At 36.6% G+C, this 24,369-nt stretch overlaps 4 protein-coding genes across 15 annotated transcripts in view; 1 reads left to right on the top strand and 3 right to left on the bottom strand.

Moving 5' to 3' along the window:
- Positions 1 to 824: 824 nt before the first annotated feature.
- ttc4 (tetratricopeptide repeat domain 4) lies at positions 825 to 5,214 on the bottom strand. The gene is made up of 10 exons (XM_017420377.3): positions 4,937 to 5,214; positions 4,715 to 4,832; positions 4,473 to 4,634; positions 4,274 to 4,351; positions 3,945 to 4,069; positions 3,749 to 3,835; positions 3,245 to 3,480; positions 2,531 to 2,615; positions 2,078 to 2,160; positions 825 to 1,074 (listed from the first exon to the last, which is right to left on the bottom strand). Exons 1-10 carry the CDS (start codon positions 5,045 to 5,047, stop codon positions 975 to 977), a joined length of 1,185 nt encoding a protein of 394 aa, XP_017275866.1. The 5' UTR covers positions 5,048 to 5,214; the 3' UTR covers positions 825 to 974.
- Positions 5,215 to 6,277: 1,063 nt separating this feature from the next.
- Positions 6,278 to 9,059, bottom strand: pars2 (prolyl-tRNA synthetase 2, mitochondrial). Its single transcript, XM_017420376.3, has 4 exons — positions 8,927 to 9,059; positions 7,914 to 8,247; positions 7,582 to 7,827; positions 6,278 to 7,491 (listed from the first exon to the last, which is right to left on the bottom strand). The coding sequence occupies exons 2-4, from the start codon at positions 8,229 to 8,231 to the stop codon at positions 6,610 to 6,612; spliced, it is 1,446 nt and encodes a 481-aa protein (XP_017275865.1). The 5' UTR covers positions 8,232 to 8,247; positions 8,927 to 9,059; the 3' UTR covers positions 6,278 to 6,609.
- A 3,255-nt stretch (positions 9,060 to 12,314) lies between these two features.
- Positions 12,315 to 14,289, top strand: insl5a (insulin-like 5a). The gene is made up of 2 exons (XM_017420378.2): positions 12,315 to 12,674; positions 13,780 to 14,289. The coding sequence occupies exons 1-2, from the start codon at positions 12,503 to 12,505 to the stop codon at positions 13,920 to 13,922; spliced, it is 315 nt and encodes a 104-aa protein (XP_017275867.1). The 5' UTR covers positions 12,315 to 12,502; the 3' UTR covers positions 13,923 to 14,289.
- Positions 14,290 to 15,066: 777 nt separating this feature from the next.
- sgip1a (SH3GL interacting endocytic adaptor 1a) overlaps positions 15,067 to 24,369 on the bottom strand; it is a 51,734-nt gene continuing 42,431 nt past the window's right edge. For all 12 annotated transcript variants that reach the window (XM_037974071.1, XM_037974069.1, XM_037974070.1 and 9 more), the window contains 7 exons: positions 23,551 to 23,662; positions 22,732 to 22,887; positions 21,459 to 21,594; positions 21,148 to 21,350; positions 20,883 to 20,947; positions 19,520 to 19,684; positions 15,067 to 18,917 (listed from right to left, as the gene is read on the bottom strand). In XM_037974071.1, the coding sequence (XP_037829999.1) occupies positions 18,895 to 18,917; positions 19,520 to 19,684; positions 20,883 to 20,947; positions 21,148 to 21,350; positions 21,459 to 21,594; positions 22,732 to 22,887; positions 23,551 to 23,662 (860 nt within the window). In that variant the 3' untranslated portion in view covers positions 15,067 to 18,894. The remainder of the gene's footprint in view (positions 18,918 to 19,519; positions 19,685 to 20,882; positions 20,948 to 21,147; positions 21,351 to 21,458; positions 21,595 to 22,731; positions 22,888 to 23,550; positions 23,663 to 24,369) is intronic.

Genomic DNA, 24,369 nt, shown 5'->3' on the forward strand with positions numbered 1-24,369 from the left:
TTCTGTTATTTTTAAGGATTGTTCTGTTATTTTTAAGCATTATTCTGCCGTTTTCAGCTTTCGTTTTGAAATGTTTGGATTTGTTTTGCTGTTTTAGGTTCTGTTCTGCTTTTTGGGATGTTTTCAAGGTTCTTTCAGCTATTTTTCAGGATTCTTGTGCTGTTTCAAGGATTGTTCTGCAATTTTAAGGATCATTCTGCTATTTTTAAGGATTGTTCTGTTATTTTTAAAGATTATTCTGTTATTTTTAAGCATTTTTCTGCAGTTTTAAGGGTTTGTTCCGCCTAGTTTCAGCTTCTTCAGCAGCTTTCAGTCAAATCATTCAGCAAAAAAGCATTCATACTGCATTTTCGCAGGAAATGCAATTTCTCTAGTTTAGGCTTAATTTCACCTTTTTTTCTTACAGGGATTATTGCAATTTCAATTTTATTGCTGAAATAGTCTACACCCTTAAATGGTAAAGGCATTTATTTTTCTATTATTTTACTTGTTGAACAAACAAAAATGAAGTTATGGGACATAAAAATCTATATATTTTCTTAAAATAATAAACTGAAAAGGTTTTAATGTTAATCATTTCCATGGTTTTGGGCTCAGTCTTTTAAAAAAAATGAAAAATACTCTTTCTTGTTTTACTTCAGACTTTATCTGAAAACCTTTTTACCATGCCTAAAACTATGACTACAGACTTTTTATTGTATCATGCTTCAGCCTGGCAGATGTTGGGTAGCTGGAAGTTAAAAAAACACAAGTAAAGTAATAAAGACTGTTAATTATTCAAATCCTATGACTTCTGAATGACACAAGGGTTTGATTTGACAAGGTTTACTCAGAATCTTGTTTTATTAGTATACAGAGAAAACAACATTCTAATGGATTTGCTCAGAATTTTAATTTCATTTGACAACAGTTCTGCCCTTTACTGTCTTCTAAGCAAACACCAAAGTCAGTCAAAGAACTGAAGGCCGAGATGTTTACAATTCATGAATTTTCTTTCCTGATAAAAACTGCTTTCGGAACGGGGAGCCTTCCACCAAAACGATTAAGCTAGGCGTGCCTGCTTTGACAAAAAACCTGTAAGGACAGAAAGGACAGGAAGTTAATTTAAGGAAACGCAGTAGAAAACATTCCTGACTCAAGCATTGGATTTTAAAAATGTAAACAGTGAAAACACTGTTAATTACCAACTGAAACCAAACAACCTGACAACAAGCTCACTATCATGATTAATAATCAGTCGTGTCTGTTTATAAAAATACATTTTAACAAAGCAGCAGGAAACTATTACAAGATATGTGACTGTTTTCTTAAAACCTTTTGTATGACTTAAACATTACTCACAACATAACGCCAATTTGAAAATGACAAAAATAATAATTAACTGAAATCTGACTTAAACATAACTTCAGTACCAATACAGATAAATAATGTGCAAAGATTAGGAAACAGGCATTTCAGTAGGTAGGTGGGTAAATAAATAAATTTGGCTGTGAAGTTTATATATATATATATATATATATATATATATATATATATATATATATATATATATATATATTTTTCTCCTGTTTTGATTCATTGACTGTTGAACCTTAATGTTGGAGCAGAATTATCTATGATTTCCTGATTACACCAAGTTGTGTTAAAAGTGTTCTGTACCATTGATAGTTTTGTAAGATTACTGATCCTAAAACTTGCTCAACAGACAAAATGTCATCTAAAGTTCTCTTCAGATGACTTTTAATCTTGCATTTGAACAAATTCAATGAAAACACAAGTCAGGGAGGCGGCACCTTTCCCCTAAAAGAAAAGCCTGATTTGAGTTTGGATCTAAAATTCCCAAACATTCATTATTAGCTCTTCAGTACACATCTTTAAATAAAAAATAAAACTGTTAAACTGTTTTAGGTTATAAAACATCAAACTCTAAAAGATAATTAAGAATACCAGAATATGTACGTTTTGTCATTACTTACTCAGCTACTAATATTTATGTAATACAGGACACACAATAATGAAAAATCAAACTGGGAGAATCTAAATTAAAAAAAGAAATGTTAAAACAGACAGTAGACACCTTTTGTGCTGCAGTGTTGTTAAAAGTGATGTTTCTGGGTCAATTTGGTAAAGTGTCTCCTTCTCCTCATCTTCAAAGTAGAGCTGAAAAAACACAGAATGAAGGGTGAGCTACCATAGATCTGACTGCAGCAAGCACAAATAAAGACTGTTTTCAAGCTTATAATGTTCTTCTCCTGCTGTCTGCACAGTTCATACAGTCTGCACAGTTCATACAGTCTGCACAGTTCATACAGTCTGCACAGATCATACAGTAAGTCTCACTTTCATTTCATCTGATTGCTTTCCACACAAAACAATCACTGCAACAAATAATAACTAAATACTCCGTGTTCACTGCTTCTTTAAACTCAGAAGGTCAATGTTTACGAACAGCACAATCATAATTATCCTGTTTCACTGGTTTGTTTCATTCTTTATCTTTGCTTTACTTGAACGGAATAAAAACCCAAACCTGCAGATTTTGGGGGTGGTATTTTCTGTCTGAGTCCCAGGGTGGAAGTTCTTCTCCAAACATGACAGTCAGGTGGTCTCTGAAACTAAACAAGACAAACATTAAACACACAAGGATAAGTAAAGTGGCACATTCAGAAACTATTATTTGTAAGCAATAAAGAACTGCTTAGCTAAACAGTACCCCCATGTGGCCAGGTATGAGTTCACTTATTGTTTCATTTTTGTGAAAAATCTGGATTGCAGTGAGTCATGACAGAAAAATTGGTCACTTATGAGAAGCTTTAACCAGCTTTGAACCGCCTTGTTGCTGAAAAGTGCTATATAAATAAATTTGTCTTGACTTGACTATAAATCAGATAATTTTCTGGAATGTAAAATGCTCCGAGCGTTACCTGTGCCAACAAGGACAGACAGCCCCACATAATAAAACTAAATTGTTCCACTTTTTACAAGTACATAGTTCAAAGGTGAACATGTAATGCTTTCCTTAGTTACATGTCAAAACTGATTTATTATTTAGAGGTTTTATTTTAATGTTTAGTTTTTGTGTGTTCCTGCTGAAGATGTCACTGTGCAAAAGTGTGAAAATTGTTTCACTTTTTCAATATTTATAGCAAAACATGTGATCTTCAGATTAACAGATTGTAAAAATTATAGTTATAAAATAAAAAAAAACAAGAATAAAAGTAAATAAAAAAACTTCATTATTTACCAGTTGTTTTCGCAGAAGGCTGAGATAAAATCACTCTGTTGATGTTCGGGGTAGAGGAAGAGAACGGGCCAATGCAGAACGCCCTGCTCATCCAGGAGGACCTGAGCCCCTGTGACCTCCTGGGAGCTCAGGCCGTCCAGGCTCAGCTGAGCTACTGCTGCTGAAGAGCGCTCATCCTCACTGTCTGAACCCCGCCCACGAGGAATCGCAGGCCGGAAAAGTTTGATGCCTCGATCCTGTGAAGAGTGCACAAAAATATTACTGATAATTATAAAAGCAGCTGTAATCTTATGTCCCATTAATGTATGAGCTAAGACATCTGAAGGGTTCAAGAAAACAGAGGAGGTTCCTTTTTTTACAGGTTCTAAGTCATCTAAGACATAATAAGTCTAGTAGATTTAAACACAGATAATTAGACTTCCTCTTTAAATAAAGAAGAGGTCCAGCTCCCTTTGTTTGATGAAATTTTAATCTTAAATACAAGCAAATTAATTTGATATGTACCTTTATAGCAGCCAGAAGAGCCTCTTTCTCACCATGTAGCTTCTTTTCTTTAGCCTTGGCCTTCCTGGAATCTCTCTCTGCTGCTCTCTAAGACACCAGAGACAAAAACAACTTTAATGTGACGCACGCTGGCTTCAAAACTTTCACCTGTCCAGCATTAAAACAGATCAAAAAATAAACTATTCTCATGGCTAACCTTGTGTTTATCTGCTGCTGCTCTGAGCTCTCGCAGCTTCTTGTCAGTAGGGTGAACCTTTAGCCCCTCGTCACACCACTGGATCGCCTCTGCAAAGTTACGGAGCTCAATGCAGCACTGAGCACCTGCAGAACCAACACATCATCTCTACTATGTACTGTTACAGAAACATGGCATGAAATGATTCTTCCTCCAGGTACAACTCAGTTCTTCCTGGTACATATTGCAATATAGTTTCTCCAATGATCTGTGCATGTTTCATAGCGCTTGTAACTTATTTGTTTTGTAAATATTTCTTATTATTTCAAACGCATTTACAGATTACACACCTCTGATCAAGGCTTTCAGGTGGTCTGGTTTGATCTTTTTTGCAGCTGCAGCATCATTCAGTGCAGAGCGCATGTTACCTGTATAATAGAAAATCAAAGGAAACATAAACATATTCTAAAGAATGAAAAACAAAATGGCAATACCAAACCGTAGATGTATCTCACAGCGTTTAAATCTTAACAGGCTGAAGACTTTTACCCAGATAGAAGTGTGAAGCTGCTCGGTTTGTGAGGAGCACAGCATTGAGCTCCTGATCACCACATTTCTTCTTCAAAGCTGCAGTGTAGGACACCACAGCCTGTTTGTAATTCTTCTCTTTGAAATATACATTTCCTTCGTCTTTCAGGCTCTTTGCTAGTTCTGAAGAGGAACAAAAGGCTCATATTTTCAAACCTGTTGTGAGTAAGGACAACACTCAGGTAAAGATGAGGTCCACTAACCTTCTGGAGATCGGTCTTCATCGTGGATTATAGACTGGAGACATGCTAGTTCTGGGTACTTCTGTGGGTCGATCTCTTCAGGGGCTGATTTCATAAACATGGGGACTCTATTAAACTCCTACAAAGAGAAGCCCGTCAGGGTGTACAGAAGATGATCAGATAAGCTTCAACTACACGACTTACAATAACTTTAAGTTTCAGGCTTTTAAATGATGGTGTTACCTCCTCCCAGTTGTTTTCTGTGAATGCATTTTTGTATCTCTGTCTCTTGAATTTGTCCATGAACTCGTCCATGCCGTCGTCACTGTCACTCTGAACCTCCGTTGACGCCATTTTGTGTCAAAATAAAAATTAAAACGACTTTTTCTTGTTTTCAAGTCTTGTACAAACTGTATTAATTACTGACTGAGTCTCAACCACCAGATATAAAACGTTACGGATTCTGGAGGCTGTCTTGTTTACACATGTCTGCTGTGCACCGGTAATTAAGATCCGTGCGGAAACGTGAAGTCTGATCATTGGTCCCGCAGTCTGAGCAGACCACAGTCTTACCTTCACCGGTCTTTTGAAATAATCTGTTCCCCCTACATAAAATGGAAACAAATTAATTTACCTGCAAGTCTTTAACTGTGTTTAATCCTTTCATCATCAACAATAAATCCTGTGATTTTGATAACATTTGCGAGGCATCAAAAAGTTACAACATTGACATGATTATATGAGTAGTTTTTACCGAAAAATCGATAAGAATCGCCGTGAAAATGGTCAGATCCGCCGGATCCACCTCTCTGTCTGCAATGCGCGCTCCCGACACGGGGAACAGATTTTCGCACAAGACCGGAACTGGTTTGCTGAAACATTAATGTAAACATAATGTTTTACATTTTGATAAAGTTGAGCAGATTTTTATGGAATGTGTATTTTTTATTATTATTATTTTACATTGTTACTCTTCATTTTCACCATCATCATCCACAACAAAAATGTCCCAGAGTGAAACAAACAATTGTTTTCTAAAACCGTCCGAAACTTCACTAATTATAATTATAATCTAAATTATGTAGTTGTATTTTAAAGCATATCACAATCTATATAAACCCATGTCAATGCTTTACAGCTGGTCAAATGGAGGTCAAAAGTGAATTATAAAAGAAGCAATACAACAAAATATCCATGCAGAAATACAAAGTAGCGTGTGCTGTTTTGAAAGCAAAAATCCAAGTATTTATTTATTTGTGTATTNTATATATATATATATATATATATATATATATATATATATATATATATATANCACTTTTATTGATATCATTTTTTTAAAATCAGCATTTTCATTAAAAAACAAGGGAAGTTTAACTGGCTTTTGTGAAACTTTCGGTTCCAGACAGAGTTTACAGAACTAAGTATGAGGCATCCCACCTCTGAACTGTTTAATGACCTTTGATTAATTAACTCATTTAGTTGCAAATAGCCAATTATCTCACTTGTATTTCTGCCTAATTGTCCATATTTGTATTTGAAATATATTTATTAAGTATACACACAGAGACAGACCATGAAACCTGTAAGCTATGAAGCATTTTATTCTTGACCATTTCAATTCAGAAGTAAATTAAAATGATTAAACCACTAATAGAAGTATTAGTAAAATAAAAATACTACTAATGGGATTATTAGCAAATTAAATAGAAAACAATAATTCTGTGCCCATTTTCCTTTAATTGCACCGTCATGACAAAATGCATTTAAAGCCGTTTACCTCAGCTTTTACAATTCAGGCTGTAAATGATGGCAAAATAAAAGTCCCTAATATTGTTTGTCATTTACTTTAAAATTTACAAACAAATGAAAACATTTTTTAAACAAAGTTTAAAAGTTTTTAGGGTTTTTTTAAATCACAAAGTTTCCACTTTTCCCAGCAGATCCAGCACTCCATCTTTACTGAGAAACATCGTCTCACCTGTCTGCTGACATATCACCTCAAACTTTGGAGTTTCCTCCAGAGCTCCTTGTCCTACTACAACGATGTAAGGATAGCCCAGTCTGCAGGCGTCTTTCAGCCTCTTTCCAATGCTCATCTGTGTGCGGTCATCAAGAACAACTTCCCCTCTCAAACAAGGAAGAGCCTCTCCCAAAGTCTGAACCAGTTCTTCTGCTAAGACTGATGCCTCATCCACTTTACTACCCTTTTTGGGGGGTAAAACACAAACCTGGTAAGGGGCAATAAGACCCGGCCAGCGGATCTCTTCCTCTGTTGACATCACCTCGATGGCTGCAGCAAGAATACGGGTCACACCAAGGCCATAGCAGCCCATCTCGGCAGTAGTAAGTTTGTTCTGGGCACTACTGAAAGTGGCTTCAAACACATGGGAGTACTTTTTACCCAGATAAAAAGTGTGACCTACTTCTATACCTTTTGACTCTACCAGTGAGCCGGTGCTGCACCGCGGACAGTCAGTTTTGTCTGAAGACAAAGTCTCCACATTAGCTGAGAAGGAACAGTTCCCACAGACCAGAAGCCGGTCCTCACCGATGTCTGCTGGCAGCTGGAACTCATGGGAGAGGGTGCCGCCAATGTTTCCTGTGTCTGCCTGCACTTGAACGCAACGCAGGCCCAACCTGGCAAAGAGTCGAGTGTATGCTTGACACACAGACTCGTATGTCTGATGAGCAGCCTCTTCACTCACATCAAAGGAGTACATGTCCTTCATGTAAAACTCCCTCCCCCGTAGGAGACCAAACTTTGGCTTTGGCTCATCTCTGAACTTCCTGGTGATCTGTTTTTATTAATAAACAAAACACACAATGTAAAAACTGCAGCTTAGAACAACAAATGCACTGGTGACAACAACAAAATGAGTGCTAACTTGGTACAGCAGCAGAGGCAGCTGTCTGTAGGAGAGAGTTGCCTGGTGAGCAACAAGAGTCGTCACTGCCTCCTCGTGTGTGGGACCCAAGCAGTAGTCTGTTCCATGGCGGTCTTTAAGTCGGAACAGCTCCTTTCCCATTAAATCCCAGCGCTCACTGGCTTTCCAGAGATCAGCCGAGCAGAGACTGGGCATGTCTAACTTCTGTCCACCAATCCCCTGCATCTCCTGGTCAATCACCCTTATCTGTTGATTAAACACTGGAGTTGTTACTACCAGATACTTCAACTTTAAGGAGTTTTAATGTGTATTTAATAAAAATATAAACTTACCAGCTTTTCCATGGAGCGGACAGCAGTCGGAAGGTAGTAGTAGCACCCTGGGTTTGATGGATGGATGAGCCCAGCCTGCTGCATGAGCCTCTGGCTCTTACAGCTCATCTCTCCTGCCACCTGGCTGTCCAGCCCCATATCACGCAGGTTTGAAGGCTGATAGAGACGAGAAACCAGGAGCGTGGACTTGACATGACTGGAGTGAGGGGAGGCAGCTGCATGATCAGCCCAACCCGAACTGTTTCTCTTTGGAATAATAAAGGCTCTGTGGAGATTGTGAAAGACTCTCCTCCAACTCTTATGTACTGCAGGCTCCATGACACATTCAGGTGTGCTGTGATTTCAAAGAAATTATGACATGAATTATTGAGATCTGAATCTATCACCTGAAAAAACAGCTATTAGCTACATATATCATAAAATCCCTGACAAATAATTTCCTTATTACTATTAATTCAGAATATTCTTTTTTTTCCCCTTTCTCATAACAAGCAAACTTTTTCTCTCGTGATAAACAGTATGAAAATAAACGATTATTTGAACAAAGAAACGACAAAACAAACAAAAACAAACGAGTTTTTTTTTTTACTTCAATTAAAATGGAATAAAAGCAAGCTCACACATCTGACATAGGCATTCTGTAATTTAGGAACATATTTGTCATTTTTCATCTTTAAATTCATGTGCTTAAGCTAACATCTTATGACCTAAAATTACTTTTAACAGCACTGAATGTTTCATACAAATATCATGCTGTTTCTTTATTAAAGTGCTAAATTGTACAAACTAAATGAACACATGATTCAGTTTACTTTTCTTTTTAAATGTGATCTAGCCTCAGATATTTACAACAGTTTACAAAGCTTCATTTTTACAGATTTTGCTAATTTAGATAATCTTACTTACTAGTTTGCTGGACATGCACAGCAAGCTAGTAAGATTATCTAAGTTAGCACAACATAACTTTAACAACGCAGAGTTGAAAAAGAAACATAACAACAAGCAAGAATCACCTTGAGACAGCTGCTGCAAAGATGCTCCAATTAGTTATAGGAAACTTTAAAAAGTGACATTTTAACTACGTTGACAAACTGCACAAACATTTCGTCCTTACAATGCTGCACCTTACTTCCTGTTTCCTGTACTACGTCATGCTAATCACGTGGTTTTACGTCGCCCCCTAGAGGCTTGGAGTTGAATATGCGCAGTGGCAGAGAGGGGGCTCAGATTGACGCTGTTGCTATAAATTTAAACAAAGAAGAAATGATAACTCATTTACCATTTTTCTGTACCTGTTTAATTCTGTTTAGGTTCATGGGGGGCTGACGCTTCTCCCAGCAGACAATTAACCAGAAGCTATTTAATAATAGACGTGTTGAATATTTTATAATGTAGATAAAAAAGTGGCAATAAACAATTGTGTATTTGCTTCTGTTTTTTTCTCTTTAATGTTGTTGAACTTTTGAAATGTAAATATATCAAACAAACCCATGTTTCAGCTCCAAAGCAAAACCAAACCACATCATTACAAGTATTAGAAAAATAAATTTCATATCAGGATCCTATTCTCCTTTTAAATGTTAATTTTACTGCAAACTATTTAGAGCCTTTATTGACGGACAGTTTCCAGTTACTGCATCTGTTCTGTGGTTAAGCTTTTTGCAGATTTGATTATCTGATGTAAGCAAAATCTCTAAGAACAATAATGGATAAATAATGATGCCAACTGGGTAATCTTACATGTAGTGAAACATTGCTTCAGGTGTATAAATGTTGAATGTTTGTTCTTATGTTAAGTATTTATTTATTTGTGGTCTGGCTAGACTTGTTGTCAATGTAAAATGTAATAAACTCAAATGTACTGTTTGGTTCTAGAGACCATTTTACCTGTCAAATCAACAATTAATCATTTAACTCTTATAAAAAGCACTAAAATCAATAATAGTGATCACTGTACTTGTGTGTTCAATAATGCTCTTTGTGATAATAAAAAATCAACAGAAAAAAGTTTGAAACAAACAAGAATTACATAATTATTGTTTCAATATCCAACTAAAGTGGTGACAATCCTCCAAAAATATAAAAATAATTTATCCAAAACTGACTTTTTTTGCGGGTAATTTCTGTGAAACCTAGATTTTACCTTCATGAGTAGAAAACAGGAAACATTTTCTTACGAAAGGGAAGGTAGATGAGGTGCAATGAAAGTGATGAAGGTTTAATGTTCTGAAAAGAAATTTAACGAGCCAGCGAGAGTATTTACTTCACTTCCTCGTTGAGTCATAATGTGTGTGTGCACCTGTTGTATAAAAATGATTACTTTTTTACGTAACTGGGTTGTTTTGACAGAAACCATGTTTGTGATGTATTTCAAATATCCAAAAGCCATTTTCTTTTAGTCAGCAAAGAACAAATGAAGTATATTAAGTCATTGGTATCAGTGTGGGGAGCTGCAACTAACGCAAAACTATGAATAACATGTTTATTTAATTCTCAAGGTATTTTGTGCCAAAAATAAAAAATACATATCAAAGTTTTACTGTTTTTTTTTAAATTATTTTTTGTATGCTTTTTGTTCTATTCAGACATCTGCTCTAAAATAGACAGATGGTGTTGGTAAAAACGTGATGCTCTCTTTTGGTACAATTGATGAGTTTTTATTGAACACACATATACTATCACCTGCAATCTTTCCTTTTGTTGACATCCAGTCTGTGTTAATGCACTTTTACTGACTTGATAACATCTTACACCAGCAATTTTAAGCCATTATTGCTCCTTCAAAGGCACCTAAAGGGCAGCTTATGTGGCAAAGCTCACATCGTCTCTCTGGTTCTTTCAGGTGGACACAATGGGAGCCATCTCACTGTCTGACAGTTACAGATAGACCAAAGACTCATATGTTGATGTCTCCCTGAGCCAATTAGGTTTGTGTCTGTTATATCTATTTATCCTGCAGCTTTCTTTAAAAGATTTAGATCTCAGAAAAAAAGGGCGACTGGATGTCTCAGCGAGATACGAACAATCGCATTAGAACAGATTTTATCTGCAAACTTCACATTGTCATGTTTTGTTTAATCTAAACAACAGAGGTAGGAGAAGTACTCAGATTTGACAAGGAAAAGAATGGAAATTTGTAATATTTGTACTAAAAACGGTAACGAAAAGTACCCCAAATTATTCTCCAACAGCAGTGGATGATACTAACAAAAACAAAAACAAGAACAAACACTCTTGTCAAATGACAGTGACCCCCAGATTTTTAATGCTGGGTTTAATGTAAGTGGAAAGGAAACCCATGTTTCCAACAATCTTAGGGATCAAGCTATCCAAAGCACCACTAAAAACCTCCATTTTCTTCTCATTCGGCTGAAGAACAGATGATCAGATGATTTTATTCATTTTAAACACCTTTGGAGGATTTATCCTTTAGATACAGTACACTGTGAGGTTTAAAAGTAACAAAAAACTGAATATCATCCATCCATCCATCCATCTTTACCTGCTTCCCCTTTCAGGGTTATGGAGAGCTGGTGCCTATCTCCAGGAGTCACTGTGAGAAAGGTGGGGTACACCCTGGATGGGTCACAAATCCAGCATAGCAATAATAAGAGATACTACTAAAATGTTTAAGAGAAGCAGATAAAGTACAAATAAAATAGGTCCAAGAACAGAACTCTATGAAACACTATGCTTAAGAGTAGGTAAAATTGATTTGAAATTGGATTTAACTTTCATTCTGCCTGGCAAGTGACATGCATATTAAAACATAATCCCAGATTTGTTTATAAGACTTCTTAAAACAGTCAAAGTAACAACCAGAATCAATGCTTCGATGAAACAATTGTTGCTTGTGTCACATTAAAGTTTATTTGCATGCACAATAATAAAAAAGCTCATCTAACTTGTTTTGTGTTTACACAAAGACAACCTGACATTATGTCCACCTAAACATATAATTTTGGAAACATTGTAAGAGGAACTTGCACGACTAATGATCGTAGTGAAATGTCACTTGGAGTATCTCATCACACCATCAGCAGCACAATAATGACTGCATGATGAACTATCAACATTGACTTTTTGCCTCTCATATGGCCCAAACTGCTGTAAAATGAAAGACAACCAGGCCATCAGAGTGTTGTAAACACACTAAACATCTGTTCGAATGCAACAGGAATCACTCTGAATCCTTTAATTAGCCATATGGTGTAATGAGGGTCAGGGCAATCTGGGCCTGAAATCATGTAATCAGATGGAGTCTGAAGAGGCTGCACCTCATTTAATATGATGTGGGCTATAAAAGTCTTGTGGTCGTTAGATGACTGAAAATGGTGATGGCAAAGATAACCAGGAGCATAAAAAGTATGCAGGCGTGCGTGTTTGTGGGTCGCTGGGATGGGCTAAGGGTCAATAAGTGGGAGGTGGACAGATGATCAAGTGGACTGTATATAATACAGGGAAGTCTAAGCAGTGGTTCAAAGACTTCGTTGCAGCCTGCAAAAGCATCAGAACAGAACAGAAGGGCAAAAAGAACAGCGGCTTAAGTTTTAGGAGAAGAAACTAAAACAGACAGTCGGGTATCCAGCATGCGTGCTCTGGTGGTTTTGCCTTTACTCTTGAGCGCCATGGTGAGTGTGGACCAGGCGGGAGCAGAAGTGGAGGCGATGAAGTTGTGCGGTCGACAGTTAGTGAGGGCTGTCGTCTACACCTGCGGAGGCTCCCGTTGGAGGAGGTTCTTCTCTGAGCCAGACATAGATGGTAAGAAAACTGCTTATACAGAAAATTAATTGTTTTTTTTTAATTTTATTTTCACATATCCATATTCTGTGGTTCATAGTTAGGAACATAAGGAAAATATTGCAGAAAAAAAAAAATTCTGTCTTATTGCCCAGTCAACCTCAATTTGTAATTAGCCCCATAATATTTGGTGCATGTTCACAGTTTATTTAGACTTTTGTTTCCTCCCAAAAAAATCAGTGTTCTCAGGAAATATGCAATACTAAATTCTTTTAATTTATTTTAAGTCCTTTGCTGAAAAGGACTGCTTACTTCTATCAAATCAGGATACCTGGATTACAAGAAGCTCTGATAAAACTTCTACTTTGAGCTTCTTGAAGTTGTCCATTTTGGTGTTATTGGGGTGAAAATTATATCAACAGTAAGTCCTATTTACTTATGTATTTATTTAAACTCCACATTTTATAGTTTTGATTTAGTTTGATTAATATTTGATTTAAATCATCCATCATCCATCCATCCGTCCTACATTCTCTCTACCTGTTTCTTCTTTCTGGCATCTATCTCCAGCAGTCTAATTTAAATTGTTGTAATTATTATTGAAGTATTCTTTTGGCCAATCTGTTGTTTTTTTTTTTCAGCTGTAGTTTTAATTGTATTAAATAATTGTCTGCTGGACAGTGGGCGTGCAGGGAGACAGGTGTCTCCACAAGGCGGCATGTTCAGTGTAATTACGCCGGAAGAGGTTGTGTGTCTCTTAAAATGCTGGAGGCGGCTGTTCCCGGGGCAGTCCCTCTCTTACTGTCTGTCAGACAAATCCACTTAGCGTGTCAATCGTGGTGATTAGAAGAAGGAAACGGTCACTGCACAAGACAAATAGGACAGCGTTAATCACTTAAGTTTTTCCTTTTTAATGAGGACATGAACAGAAAGTAAACTGATACGAAGAAAAAGTCAGTCATTAATGATTGTCTTTGAAATAAATGTAAAAAAAAAAGGCCTCAGTCCCAACAAACAAGACAAACACTCGTAACAGAAGAGTGTGTGTTATCAAGATTATTATTAAAGAAAACATATTCCATAAAAAGTTTTCTCAATCCACCTTGTTTTCTGTTTGTTGATGCAGGTCTGTCAGCGGGGGAGCAGAACAGCCTGGAGAACCTTAGCAGTCCTGGATCTGAGTGGACCAAACGAGACCTCAATAATGTTGTGACCAAAATGTGCTGTCAGGTGGGCTGCAGGAAGAGTGACCTCACCTACCTCTGCTGAGACCCCTCCTAAAGGACTGAGGCAACCAGGCCTGAATCACAGGCTGACGAATGATCACTGTAGAACTGCTGAGACTTGTAGACGTGAATGTGGAGTCTCTGTGAACATTTCTGTATGAACCTGAGCAGGAGAATATGTGTAACAAGAAATGCATGTTTAAATATGATTTAAATAGAGGTTAGAGGATGTGGAATTGTGTCACTTGTAGATCATATTCTGTGCAAAAAAAAGACATATCTAAACCAGAATTGTGTCATGTGTTTAAAATAAATTCACAAAATTTCAGTTTCTGTTTTGATGTCTCTATAGGACACTTAAGTTGTATTCTATCATTTTACAGTTGTCTAATAAATGTTCTTGCACACGTCTTGCAGTTTGTTTGGGATGCTTTAGAAATTACAGTCATCTCTGTTAAAAATCATCACTGTGTCGTTGGATAATAAAACAAAACCTGAGTTTGAAACCATGGAATATTCTGACTGGGTTGAGAAACATCTCTTTCTAAAAGAAATTATGAAATAGAAATAAAACATGTTTAAAATCAGACTATTTACAGCTTTCAGTGCTGGAATACTGCACAATCTTTGTTCAGCATAATTTATTAGCAATGAGCACAAAGTCTATCTAAAGGATTCTGCTCACTATAAGAAGGTGGCTCAAGATTAAAGGTCATAGGTCATTACTGATGACCAACTACCACACGCATTTGTTTCACTATGGCTGAAGTGACTGGAAATAGTTCAGTGATTTACTGGTCATATTTAGACAATAGCCAGCTTAATACAGGTCAATCACATGACTAAGACTTCCATGTGGTTTTTGGTAGATTCAGCTGAGTGTTTTGTTTACACTGAATGTGGTCCCGCATTTCAGAATTTAATTCAATATATCTAGAAAACTGGCCCTGTGATGGACTTGCGACCTGTCCAGGGTGTACCACACCGCTCACACAATGACAGCTGGGGATAGGCACCAGCTCCCCCATGACCCGGACAAGAAAAAGTGGGTAAAGACAACAAATGAATGGATATCTGGAAAACTACTGGAGTAAACTGCATCATTTGATAAAGTTCAGGATAACCTTTTGTATGTTTGATTTCCAAGTTTGCAATGAGTAGCAACAATAAAACAGGAAGAACAAGTGGCCAGTTAGAACTTTTATTGGATTTGAAAAGAAGCAAACTAAGTTCCTCGGTTCCTTTTATCGTTGTTATGTTCTGAACAAACAGCTTGCACGTGTTTGAGATTAACGGTACAGAAAAGCATTCTGGCTTCTAGCACACATAAACACACTCCCTTGTCTCTTCGCAACATTAATACAAGGTAAGTGACTCTCAGCACAACATGTCATTTCAGTACTATCTATCATGAAGATGCCCCACCTTTTACTGCATGCTTTGCATGCAATACTGAATTACTGCAGGATAAATTCACCACAGAGATGAAGAGCTGAAAAACACAAGTTCTGCCCCAAGTTTTTGTATTTTAAAAGGAGCAAATAAGATTCTAGCAACTAAAAGACAGAGTTGTGTGTTGCCTCTCAAGCTGAAAGATATAAAACCTACAGTAATTCCAAACACATTGATAATTGTTAGTGTGATCGGTGAGCCTTGGTAGATAATGCTGTAGTGACTGTTGCACTGTAAGCTTCACAATTTATACAAAATGTAACGGCATGTTGTCATCCAGTCAGCATGACAAAAGATATTACCAAACAAAAGAATAACCAGGAGCTAAATGGAACCAATCATTTAAAACCACCTCACTTTAAAGTTGAACTTCAGACTGGGGCTGCGCAGAAAAAAAAAAAAAAAGAAAAAGGAAAAACCTGGTCAAGAGATTTTTAATTTTAACTGTACAGTCCTGATCTAAAATCACTGCAAAATATCTGTATTTAAAATTACTATATACTCTGAATAGAAGTACTGGTGCGAGAATAACTGATCTTTTCCCTTAAGTTTATCCACAAGAATGTGATTGGTTCCATTTAGCAGAATGCAGACAAACAGTACAGTACATCGATTTTCAGCTACGCTTCACACACACTTTGTTCTTCATGTTGAGTTTCAGAGCATCCAGGAAGTTGAACATCATCAGCACAGTGTTTATTCACATTGAACAATATAATATTTTTGTCATTTTTAAGCATTTTAAAAATATTAATCCTATTTTTCTTAACAGAGGACTGACCGTCCAGGGTACACACACATAAAATACAGAAAAAACAAAATGAACAAAAGACATTTTGGTCACTTACCCTTGCTTCACATCCTCATTCAAATCATGTCATCTCACAGAGACCATTACATTTATACATATATGAAAAATAAAGCCACGGATTCAAGCGCTGGTAGGAGGATCGGGGTGTGCAGGTCATATATTCTGGGAGTTTATGCCAATAAACAGGTAAGAAACAGAAGAAAAGCCTAACTGGTGAAACATGGCCAAAGTTACAAAGTAAACGAAGGTAAAAGGATCTACCTTTGTTTCCTTCAGACTTCTAGGTCAGAATAAACAAACCAGTAAACAAATCCTGTTCAGATAATGGAACCATGGTCAGCAAATTCCATCAATGCAGCTGACAAAAAAACTGTTTTTGTTCTCATTGTCATATTTAAAAAACAAAAAACAAAAAAACAGAAGTTGACATTCTGAGAAATACACATTTGCTTTCTTATAAATAATCAATCCTATATCTGCTAAACATAAAGACTGCTTTCAGGAGGAAAAACACATTTAGCCAAATCCAAAAGTAAATCAGGCTCAAGTCTCTTTGATGATGCTTTTACAGCAGGCACAATGTCAGCTCGATGTGAGGATTGAGTCATTTCATTTTATGGTGAGCACCTGGGACAGAAGTACACCACAAAAAATAAAAAAAAAATTAAATATAAAGTAAAATTAAAGTAGCAAACAAATTTAAATTTTGACCCAGTAGAAATGCTATAGGTATTGAAAGAATGTCAGATTATCCTGAAAGAGACCAAAATATCTGTAAAATATTTCATATCAGTCCAAAAACTGTTTAGTTTTGGACAACAAAGGTGGACTGAAAGGCGTTCGCATTGTTTACCGTAAGTCTCTGCTGCTAAAACAACTATAATTTACACACAGGTTCTTATGAAACTTTAAGGTGCATGTTACATCTTCACAAATCCCAACTTGATATTCATACAATCAAACAAACATGTTGTGTTAATTTTGGAGGGTTTAGAGGCGCTGGTAAGAAGACATTAACAATAAAATATGAACTCAGTCTTTATGCTCTGTCTCCAAGCAGATATACAACAGATCATTTAGAGCATCTTTAAAAATGCCAAACATTTCAAGGTGTACGAGTAACATTTTTTACTTTGAAAGTTCAATTGTTGACATTTCCAGTAAACCCTGTCTTACATGTTCCTACTTGCAGAGACAACAGGTTGCTGTTGTGGAGTTGCCCTGTATCATCAAGCTGCTGTCTTCTAAGTTTCTTTTTCTTTTTCTGTGGATGTAACCAAACTCTCATCTTAGACAGAAGGTAGCACTGGTAGACTTGGTGAGCTGCTGAGAGCCCAAGTGCCACAGCCTAAACTGCCAATGGATGTAAACCTGATTCAGGTGCAGCTATGTCCGGTTCACAAGGCTTCCTTTAAGTGCTGAATGTGCATTAATTGTCAACTTTAAAACAGTGAAGTCTTTCTGCAACAAGACAGAGCTAGCTGGTTAAATTGAACTTTCAAAACAAAATTTGAACATAATATGCTTTCTTAGAATGCGGACTTTATCTAACTCTACAATAACACTGCTTTCACAAAGCATAACACAGCATACCAGGAAGATATTTACCATTTTCTTTAAATTACCCCACCCCTCCCACCCCACCACCCATATATAGCTCAAATCTTCTGTTGCACTTGAGTTAAAAAATTATATCTGAAATAAATTCAAAAATTATACCTTATACTGTACACAGGTTACCCAACTACACAGATAACAAAAAAAGAGAGAATTCAAATATACACTTAAGGGTTCTGAGTTGTTGTGATACCATTCAAATTCTATTCATATACAGAATCACATGTTTTATACAACAAGTCATTGTCATCAATAAATAAAAATAGAATGCTGTCATGTACTCTGGTGTCTAACACTGCTGTCCCTGGGAACAACAGAAAGGCTATTCAACAATACAAGGAAAACACCGAACGCCCTTTAAGATACATAGTACTGCCTTAAAATGACACTTTGTACACTTCCTTTGTTCTGAAGAGAAAAGGTTTTTTATGTTATTATTCATTTTGTTTTGCAACCAGTGAGCTGACCCATCATTGCAGCTGCCTAACAGGTTAAAACCTCTCAATGGGTGTAATTTAAAGAAATAAAATCGGCCAGTTAAGCATTACTATAAAAAAGCCAATTCAAGTCATATGACCCTGTAGTTCCAGTGAGAAAAGTTTGAAAAACAATTTTTTGGTGACTGATTGATTCTGTTTATCTGAAAGCACAACAGCACCAATAAGAACTCGTGTTCCAGGCAATGCCATCACAGGCTTTAAGATTGAACTAAACAAAAGGCTTATTTATAGATTTGGGATTGATCCATCCCTCGTTTATTTCAGAGGTTGAGATGAGTGACTGACTTTTATCTTGCAGAGTTAAAATCTGTCTTGTACTACGACTTCTCCTGTCTTCTGTCAGGCAGCTGCAGTGAAACTTTAAAACACTTTGACCAGAGGAGGATGGAGAGAGGCACGGACTTTCAAACAAGGAAGAACCCAGGCGTCTAACTGCAGCAACACATATGTTATGAGATGAATACAAATACTATAATTACATGACCTGAAACAGCTCCACAATGCTATATGCAAGTTATACAATACTGCTGGGCAGGCTGCAGACCTGTCGTGTGGGTTCATGAAAGGTTGTAGGAGAGTCTGATGCAGGTCTGTCCTCTGGTCACGACAGTTGTTTTGTTCATCAGTGGAATGGGTCAGTTGTCAGCCAAGTATTTTCCTAAAAAGGCAGAAAAGTCACTTCTTAGATAATTTACAGAGACTCCTGAGTTTTATTGTTAAATCCAGAGGAATCACACTTCCCCTGCTGTCATGTTTTAACCCTCCTGTTGCCTTTGGGTCAAATTGATCCAAAGGTACAAGGGCTTCTCTACGTCTCTCTATCTCACTCTCTTTCTTTTGAGGTCTTCAGGAGGGTTATTAGCAGTTTTAGGTTTGGTGCAACATTGTTTTCTCACTATAAAACCTATGAATTCAGCTGTAAGCAAAGAAAAGTGATTAATTCTTCTATGATCAGGCCTCAGTCAAACACAAAGGAAGAGTTTGTTGTGCACACTGAGTCAGAATGATTGTTATTTATGGGGAATCTTAAAATAGGCGGTGGCAGACAAATCCACCGTAGGTGCAGAAGCCAACCTTTTGTTACTAAATTGACAAACTTCTCATTAGCTGGAGAATTCTGTTTTCTTTTAGCAGATTGAAAGGAAATTATACAGCCATCGAAAAAAGTTTGAAATACTGTTATGAGTTTAAAAAAGTTTGAAAGAGTTGAAAACAAAAAAAAATGGGAAATTTCATGAAATGCTGAGATTTTAAACTGACCTGCAGCAAACCTCTTCTTGACAAGAGAGAAGCGGTACCCTGGTCCAGCCAGTTCAATGTCACAGCCTGACAGGTTGCTGCCCTCACTGGTGAACTGCACCGCCAGTGGAGCCGGTTTACTGGGACCCCCTGTTAGCTGGAAGCGCGCTAACAAGGACCCCACACCTAGTGGAAGAGCATGAATGTACAAAGACACAAGGGTGAGGCAGTTTTTACCTTTCCTTAGCTTTTCACTTAGACAAATTTAAACAGAAACCAATATCAAAAAGATAGTTAGCAGTTAGGAGATAACTATATTTTAACATAAATATTTTGCGAGGGAGCTTGCTATTGCATTGGTCCCTGTTCAATACTGGCTGTATTTGAAACATGAGCACTATGTCAGTCATCCACATCCAAATGATGAAGCATTAAACTGACCAGACAGTCTGCTCTACCTGAAAGAGAATTTATAATCTCGCTAAATGTCTTTATCCTAGACATCAGGTCAGCCCTGAGGGGGGTTTCTACATTGTTTTTATGTGAAACAGACCCAAAATGTTGTTTGTCTGATGCACAAAGTAGGAAAACATATTTAAATATTCCACAGCAGACATTCTAAAGACAACTAATTCATATATAATTTAGGTTCTGGCAGACACACTACCACAAAACAGATACATGTCACCTCAATGATCACAGAGGTTTGGTGAAGTAAGTGTAGCACCGCGGTCAGACAGAAGAGGGCAGTGATATCCTGAAAGGAAGCTGTTCCCTTTGGGCTTTCTGAACTTTTTCACTCTGACCTCATTAACTGCCTCAACGAGCTCCAGTAATAAATCCAGTTCAGCTCTATCAAAGAATAAATCTGCTTAGGTCTACCTGCTTTTTTGTTTTTTTTTTTTTACTGTAGTTTTTTTATTTTTAGTTTGTCATTGGTTATTTGGATGTTTGTACTTAGATTAACATCATTTACAGAAATATTCTAACTATTATATTTACAAACACAAAGAGTTTTAAGACAGTGTCTCATTAAAAGCTTCATGCTTATAGTACTAAACAAGATGGTTGATATGAAAACCTTGGTCTCACTATTTTTATGCCAATCTAAAGCAACAAATATGTGGTGATCTGGTTTTTTCCTATTTTTTATTAATTAAAAAGGCAAAATAGATGCTTCTGACTGCATGTTGCATCACTTAATGTAGATTTCTAAGTGGTTGGTTTATAAAGTTGGACATAATGATTGCAGCATAAGAATATGGTTCCTGTTGGGTGATTTTAGTTAAGAAAAAAAGCTTCAAACTGTGCTTCTGTCTAAGACCACTGTGTTTGAACTGATAAACAGATTTTGCCACATTTCTTCTACAGCTGGTAACTTTACCTCCATTATCGGATTTCTGGGAGATATCAGGAATCTTCCAAAGGATTTTTTGCTGCTCTGCATTCCTGTCGGGATTTTAGAAAACAGACATAAACTCAGTGAGGAAGACCAGAACAATATTTCGGAAGATCCATTTATTTAAAAACGCAAGCAAACAAAAGTACTTATTTAAAAATTTGGTATTTGAATGAAAACTTAGTTCTGTTTTTATTTTATTTATATGATTTCCCAGGAGCAGGAACACATAGTGACAGTGTGGACGTACCATGCAGCCGGAGGTAAGACAGCCTGCAGTTTTGAAACGCCTCCATCCACAGGGACGAGGAACTGGACGTTGTTGAGGGCCATTGGCGTCGACATGGCCTCTCCGTTGTATTTGTAGTCTATCCTCAGATCAGTGCTAGTGGGCTCACACCTCCAGCTCACCGCCAGATTCAGAGGAGTCGACTGAAGGCCCTGCGTTGATATCTGATCACATAATTTATTATTTGATTCCAACAATCTCATTAAATCCTTCCAAAACACTTTCAGGGAAATAACTTTACAGTAAAACATCTGTCCAAAGGCTGAGCGAACCTGATACTTCAGCATGTCCACGTTGTAGTATGTCGCTTGCGGCTTCTGCTCTGCCACCTTCTTTAAATGTGATATTAGGTTTGGCATGTTCACCCAGAAGTCCTTGACATCAGCCTTGGCCTCTGTGTTGGGGTCACTGCGTGGTGGGGGAACACGTGGAAAACAGCCGTCACAACACAGGCAGTTCACAAAGCAGAACTCCAAGCAGCAAAAACAGATTTATTTAGGTAAAATGAAAACTGATAGGACTGGCCAGCATTTTTTATTTTGACAATTACCAACAAAACCCACAGTTAGTGGCAAACTAAAAACAAAAATATCTTTTTAATGACTTAGTGCTTGGTGTGACTTAAATGTTAAACAAATTTGTCTCATAAATACTGGTTTAAATGTTTCACAATAGGTGAATAATTGTAGAATCTGATTCAGGTGGTCTGTGCCCCTCCAAGGGACGCAAAGGGACACAAAAATTAAATAATAAATAAATAACTTTTACATAAATATATTTTTATTTGTTTTACACTTCAGGTTAAGTGAATTTCCTTGTCTCAGACTCTTTAATTTGTCAGATATTTATGAAAGCTTCCTCTTTCTAATGACTCATAATATTTAATTTATCTGTAAAGTCTTAGTATCTGACGATGACTCAGTTTAATTGTGTAAAATGATCTCACTAAAGTTTGCTCATCTTCAGTAGTCACTGATTAACCCATTAGGAGCCGATGCAACAGCTGAGTGCACCAGAACACATTTGTAGAGGGTTCTGAAGGTTTTATTGAGTTTAACAGCCATTAAAAAATAATCAGACAGTGAATCTTTTAATCAACCTTTTTAACATAATAACCCACAAAGTTGTGTGTATAATTGTGCTTATCTGGCTCACATCTTATACATGCAGTGCTGAACATATTGACTGAAAACACACAATATTTTAATGTTGGGACGTTATGAACAATGTAGCATAAATTGAAAAACTCAGTTCATCAAAAAAAGTCAGCTGAAAAATTCTGTTAAATGTTATCTTTAAAGCAAAACTATATTTTCAAAAAACAAATTTCACTTTTAAAGATAAGATATTTTAAAACCACACATTTGACTGTTTTTAAGACGTTTAGTTAAAATATTACATTCTTGTTAAACATTTAGGGTGAATTTTGAGGTTAGACCATAGAGGCTTCAGATTTAAATCATAACATGTGAAGAATACTGTAAAACTTTAATGCAAACACAGGAAGGTTAGGTTTGTTGGTGAAGACAACAGTGAAGACATTACCAGCAGAGCAGCTGGGGGTTAGGCAGCACGTGCTCCAATCGGCTGTAGTTGGTTATGCTGAAAGTTAGCACGGCGGGGGATGGGTTATTGGCAAAGTGCCGCGTGATTCCCGCCGGAAACGATAAAACCATCTCACCTATGACCTTCACAACACACCTGAGAGGAAGAGGAGAGGGAAAGGATGCACAGAATCAGCTTAAAATTTGTAACTTTCTGTCTTCTTTATTCTGCTTTGTGCACAGGTGGGCAACGTCACCTGAAAGTATCATTATAACGAATACACAACGCCAAAGCTACTATACAACTTTAACCTGCTATGGATTATAAAGTGCTTCAATTTTTTTATTGTTATAATAGTGTTATTTAAGATTTCACCCGATAACAGAGCTAGCAAAAATCTTAAGTATTTATCAAAGGATTTGGCAACAATTACAGAACACGTTCTTTTTGTAAATTACAGTGAAAACTATATCAACAGATTTTGAAAGTTTCACAACAGACTGAGATTTTATAATTATCTAAAATATTTTTAAACAATCTTACTCTTATAACAACTGAAAACACTTAAACGCCTCAAATATGAAGTTAAAGTTGCTGAAATGTCTTGTGCCTCCAGGAAACTACGGGGAGTCGTAGTTGTTACAGTATTTTAGGTGTTAAGTTGAGGTCTAAAATTAAGGATACAAAATTTAGCAAATCACTTTGAGAAATATCTTTTAAAGCTTCTGCACAAACCAAAGAAACAAAAAAGTATATATTTTGTAACTTTGATTGTGAAATTCAGCATCAATCAGGAATGTCTGGGTTTTTTATACATACTTGCTGGGGTCGGCTCCTTTAAAGAAGGCGTTGACCGTCTCTGTGAATGCAGCGGCCACGGGGAGGGTGTCCTGAGCCCCCATGGTGAGAGGACTAGGTCCTCGGGAGCAGCCTAAAAACAACACAAAAACACACACATACAGATATATTTTCTTTTAGTATACCATAAAGTCAACAAATAAATGTGATTTTCATTGAAAAACCACTTTAAGATCATTGTTATCTTTTTTTCATTGCTACAGATCAGCTAAAACCATATTTACAATTTTTAAAAATTGAAATCTTGGTTTAAATTTGAGATTAACACATTACAGTTTCAGCACAAAAATCAAAACAAAACAAAAAACATTAAAACTTTCAGGCCAGGATTTTACACTCTTCCTATCCAACAGTGCAGGGATGAAACGATGAAGAAGTGGATGGATACTACAATAATGAAATGAAATGACATTTCAAAGTTATTCAAAATGAACACAGATACCAGTGTTAGTAAGATGGAACAGCAAATTATGTGTGACAAGGACACATTTCTCTCTGCTTTTTGACTGTAAAAACTTCAGAATTATAGTCGCATTTATTTCAAATCTAATGCACGATTCTTTTTTCCTCTTCTTTCATTATACAGTGATGCTTGCTTTTATCTGAATAAGCACTGCAAGATGAGAAAGAAGTGAGAGAGGCAGACCAGGAAAAAGCTAGATAAATGCATGCTTATTTCAGATGTACAGCTGAAGAACTCTAACAAGATCAGGGAAAATTAGAAACCAAAAAAGCTAAAGATCAACAGGGAAAAAGTAATGACAAAGTGATTAGTAAAGT

Source organism: Kryptolebias marmoratus, linkage group LG24 (assembly GCF_001649575.2).
Source record: "Kryptolebias marmoratus isolate JLee-2015 linkage group LG24, ASM164957v2, whole genome shotgun sequence".
In the NCBI taxonomy this organism is placed as follows: domain Eukaryota; kingdom Metazoa; phylum Chordata; class Actinopteri; order Cyprinodontiformes; family Rivulidae; genus Kryptolebias; species Kryptolebias marmoratus.

Excerpts from the sequence above, each read along its gene's own strand:
- ttc4 (XM_017420377.3), bottom strand. The coding sequence starts at position 5,047 with ATGGCGTCAACGGAGGTTCAGAGTGACAGTGACGACGGCATGGACGAG. Across the intron at positions 4,635-4,714 it reads TGAAGACCGATCTCCAGAAG|AACTAGCAAAGAGCCTGAAA; the intron begins GTTAGTGGACCT and ends GTTCCTCTTCAG. Across the intron at positions 1,075-2,077 it reads ACAACACTGCAGCACAAAAG|GTTTTTTGTCAAAGCAGGCA; the intron begins GTGTCTACTGTC and ends CTGTCCTTACAG.
- pars2 (XM_017420376.3), bottom strand. The coding sequence starts at position 8,231 with ATGGAGCCTGCAGTACATAAGAGTTGGAGGAGAGTCTTTCACAATCTC. Across the intron at positions 7,828-7,913 it reads TCCGCTCCATGGAAAAGCTG|ATAAGGGTGATTGACCAGGA; the intron begins GTAAGTTTATAT and ends TTTAATCAACAG. Across the intron at positions 7,492-7,581 it reads TGCCTCTGCTGCTGTACCAA|ATCACCAGGAAGTTCAGAGA; the intron begins GTTAGCACTCAT and ends TAATAAAAACAG.
- insl5a (XM_017420378.2), top strand. The coding sequence starts at position 12,503 with ATGCGTGCTCTGGTGGTTTTGCCTTTACTCTTGAGCGCCATGGTGAGT. Across the intron at positions 12,675-13,779 it reads CTCTGAGCCAGACATAGATG|GTCTGTCAGCGGGGGAGCAG; the intron begins GTAAGAAAACTG and ends TTGTTGATGCAG.